General features: G+C 40.1%; 1 protein-coding gene across 1 annotated transcript; it reads left to right on the forward strand.

Annotated features, from left to right (window-relative positions):
• The first annotated feature begins 347 nt into the window (after positions 1-347).
• On the forward strand, positions 348-2,587 carry mtm (phosphatidylinositol-3-phosphate phosphatase). The gene is made up of 2 exons (XM_017609933.1): positions 348-2,016; positions 2,142-2,587. The coding sequence occupies exons 1-2, from the start codon at positions 465-467 to the stop codon at positions 2,456-2,458; spliced, it is 1,869 nt and encodes a 622-aa protein (XP_017465422.1). The 5' UTR covers positions 348-464; the 3' UTR covers positions 2,459-2,587.
• Positions 2,588-3,039: the final 452 nt, after the last annotated feature.

The following is a 3,039-nucleotide window of genomic DNA, read 5'->3' on the forward strand; positions in this document are numbered from 1 at the left end:
GGCACGGCCCTGTTAGGGTAAAAGCATAGGGGAGCGGCGAGCAAAGAGCATCGAGCAAAGCGTCGATTTCAAACGCACATGTTTCGAGAGCAAAGCGTAGTGAAGAGCAAAGCTAACATACAAGTTTGTTATTACAGCTTTGCTCGATGCTATCTCTTCGCTTTGCTCGCCGTGAGTTCGTACAAAAATTACTCACACTTTGTAGATATATATCGTGTTGTCCCTTGTTATTATCTACGTTCTTTGCTTGGATCAAGTCAATAAATATTGAACGTGTTGAGGGGCCCTTAAAAGGAATTCAGTGCTGCCACAGTCAAATACCTTTTTTTTAATCCCGTCATATTTTGGTTTGGCTACTCTGTAAACAGCTGTCAAATATCCATAATTGTTTACATACTTGCTCCGTCAATTTCATCCATTGAATTAAATTTTATCAGAGTCCTTTGCAGACAAAAAATAGTGAAATGGAAAATACAGAAGCTGTGGAACCTTCGGCTGGCTTAGCTGATAAAATTGCTACGAAAAACGCCAGTACTAATTCCCTGGATACTGCCGATTCAAAATCTAGTTCAATTGGTTCGAAACACGGCGTTGACTTAGGTGCAGTACGTGACACGCCCTTTGTTTATCTCGATGGTGAGGAAGACCAGGACCAGAAAAATGATGTCACTTACGTATGCCCATTTCGAGGACCGGCCTTCGGCGCTTTAACTATAACCAATTATCGACTTTACTTCCGTTCATTACCATTACGTGATCACGAACCGCCCGTTGTTGTCGATGTGCCATTGGGAGTTATTGCTCGCGTTGAAAAAATCGGCGGTGCAACTTCTCGCGGGGAAAACTCTTATGGCATCGAAATATTCTGCAAAGATATGCGCAACCTGCGTTTTGCACACAAACAACAAAACCATTCTCGACGAACTGTTTTTGAAAAGTTACAATCATATGCCTTTCCGCTCTCTTTTAGTGGACGCCTTTTTGCATTCGCCCATGCAGCAGCAAGCGGACCGCCTCCCCCTGCCACCGAAAATGGTTGGGCTGTGTATGAACCATTAGCTGAACTGCGCCGACTGGGAGTTCCAAATGATATGTGGCGCATAACTAAGTTAAATGAAGCTTATAGTGTTTGCGATAGCTATCCGGCAGTTTGGGCTGTCCCAAAAGCAGCCTCTGATGAGTTTTTGCGACGTGTTGCACAATTTCGATCTCGTTGCCGTTTACCTGTACTTTCTTGGATACATCCACGCTCACAAGCGACTATAACAAGATGTTCACAACCACTAGTTGGAGTGGGGGGCAAGCGAAGCGCAGATGACGAACTCTACCTTGGTTATATAATGGAGGCAAATGTGCAGTCAGATAAATTGGCGATAATAGATGCACGTCCTAGTGCCAACGCTATAGCCAACAAAGCTAAAGGAGGTGGGTACGAGTCCGAAGAAGCGTATAAAAACGTGGAAATACACTTTCTCGACATTCACAACATTCATGTTATGCGCGAAAGTTTGCGTAAAGTGAAAGAGGCATGCTATCCGACAATCGATGATTCAAAATGGCTTTCAGCAATTGACGGCACATTGTGGTTAAAGCATATTAAGTGTATATTGGCAGGCGCCGTACGAATTATAGATAAAGTAGAGACAATGAGCACCTCTGTAGTTGTGCATTGCTCAGATGGTTGGGACAGAACTGCACAACTGACTGCATTATCTATGTTACTGCTAGATCCATACTACCGCACATTACGTGGATTTGAGGTCCTAATTGAAAAGGAGTGGCTGTCTTTCGGACATAAATTCCAACAACGAATTGGTCATGGCGATAATCGACACTCTGATGCGGATCGTTCTCCGGTTTTCTTACAATTCATCGATTGTGTATGGCAAGTTAGCCAAGAGTTTCCTAACGCATTCGAATTTAATGAACATTTTTTAATAACGATAATAGACCATTTATATTCCTGTCGTTTCGGCACTTTCTTATGCAACACGGAGGCTGAGCGGGTTGTAGAAGGTGAGAAAGCTGAAAAAATATTTTATATATTTTAATTTAGAACTTTCTACTGGGGACTTAACCACAATTTATACCAACAAGATTTTCAATGCGTTAACATTATAAATATATATTTAAATTTGCAGATCTTAAACATAAGACTGTTTCACTTTGGACATACATTAACAGCTCGTTGAACCAGTATCTTAATCCGTTGGCTTTCTCACATGGAGCTCAAACAGTTTTGAGGCCCATAGCGAGCATGCGATATGTGAAATTATGGAAAGGCCTATATTGTCGGTGGAATCCTAGCATACGTCCACAGAATCGTATATACCATCGTACACGTGAATTACTGGCACTACAGGACCAGCTAATAAAGCAGGTTAGCGACTTACGCATGAAGACGAATTCACGCCAATCGGCACAAACGTCGACTCGGCTAGCATCGCCAATGCATTAAAGCTTTGAAATCCTCTTTATTTAACAGCAAAAGTATTCGTGTTATACAATGTATATAAAGTGTAATATGTATACCCATATCTTTTATATACATACGCACGTTATGATAATATTAAAATTTTATATGAATCTTAAAATATTTTTTTTTTGTTATTTTATGGCCTTATAACAATTATATTCAACAATTTTTATTGAGCTCGAAATGAATGAAAAACTTATTGTGGAAAAGCAACAATAATTTGAAGAAATGGTAGAAGTGATAGCTATATCGGAAATCACATTTCCTCATCAGACTTCTTTCAGTAGGAATCGAACCGACGATCCCACTGACTCAGCCAGTTGCCTACGCACTGTGCTAAGTTAGCCTTGTAAATTATCGTTGCTTTTTTCCCACTTTTTCATTTGCTAAGCCAACACAATGAAGCGCAGCTATTCCGCTACGATTTACACTTGATCATGTGGATGTTGGTTTTTGTTAATAATTCTATTTTTAGAATGTTTAACTTTTAGGTGTGCTCGTCCTTACGTTATTTGTTTTTGTTATTTTATGGCCTTATAACAATTATATTCAACAATTTTTAT

Source organism: Rhagoletis zephyria, unplaced genomic scaffold (assembly GCF_001687245.7).
Source record: "Rhagoletis zephyria isolate East Lansing unplaced genomic scaffold, Rhagoletis_zephyria_1.1 Rzeph_scaffold_00268, whole genome shotgun sequence".
Classification (NCBI taxonomy): Eukaryota; Metazoa; Arthropoda; class Insecta; order Diptera; family Tephritidae; genus Rhagoletis; species Rhagoletis zephyria.

Coding starts and splice junctions, on each gene's coding strand:
- mtm (XM_017609933.1), top strand. CDS start 465: ATGGAAAATACAGAAGCTGTGGAACCTTCGGCTGGCTTAGCTGATAAA. Junction 2,017..2,141: donor GGCTGAGCGGGTTGTAGAAG/GTGAGAAAGCTG, acceptor TTAAATTTGCAG/ATCTTAAACATAAGACTGTT.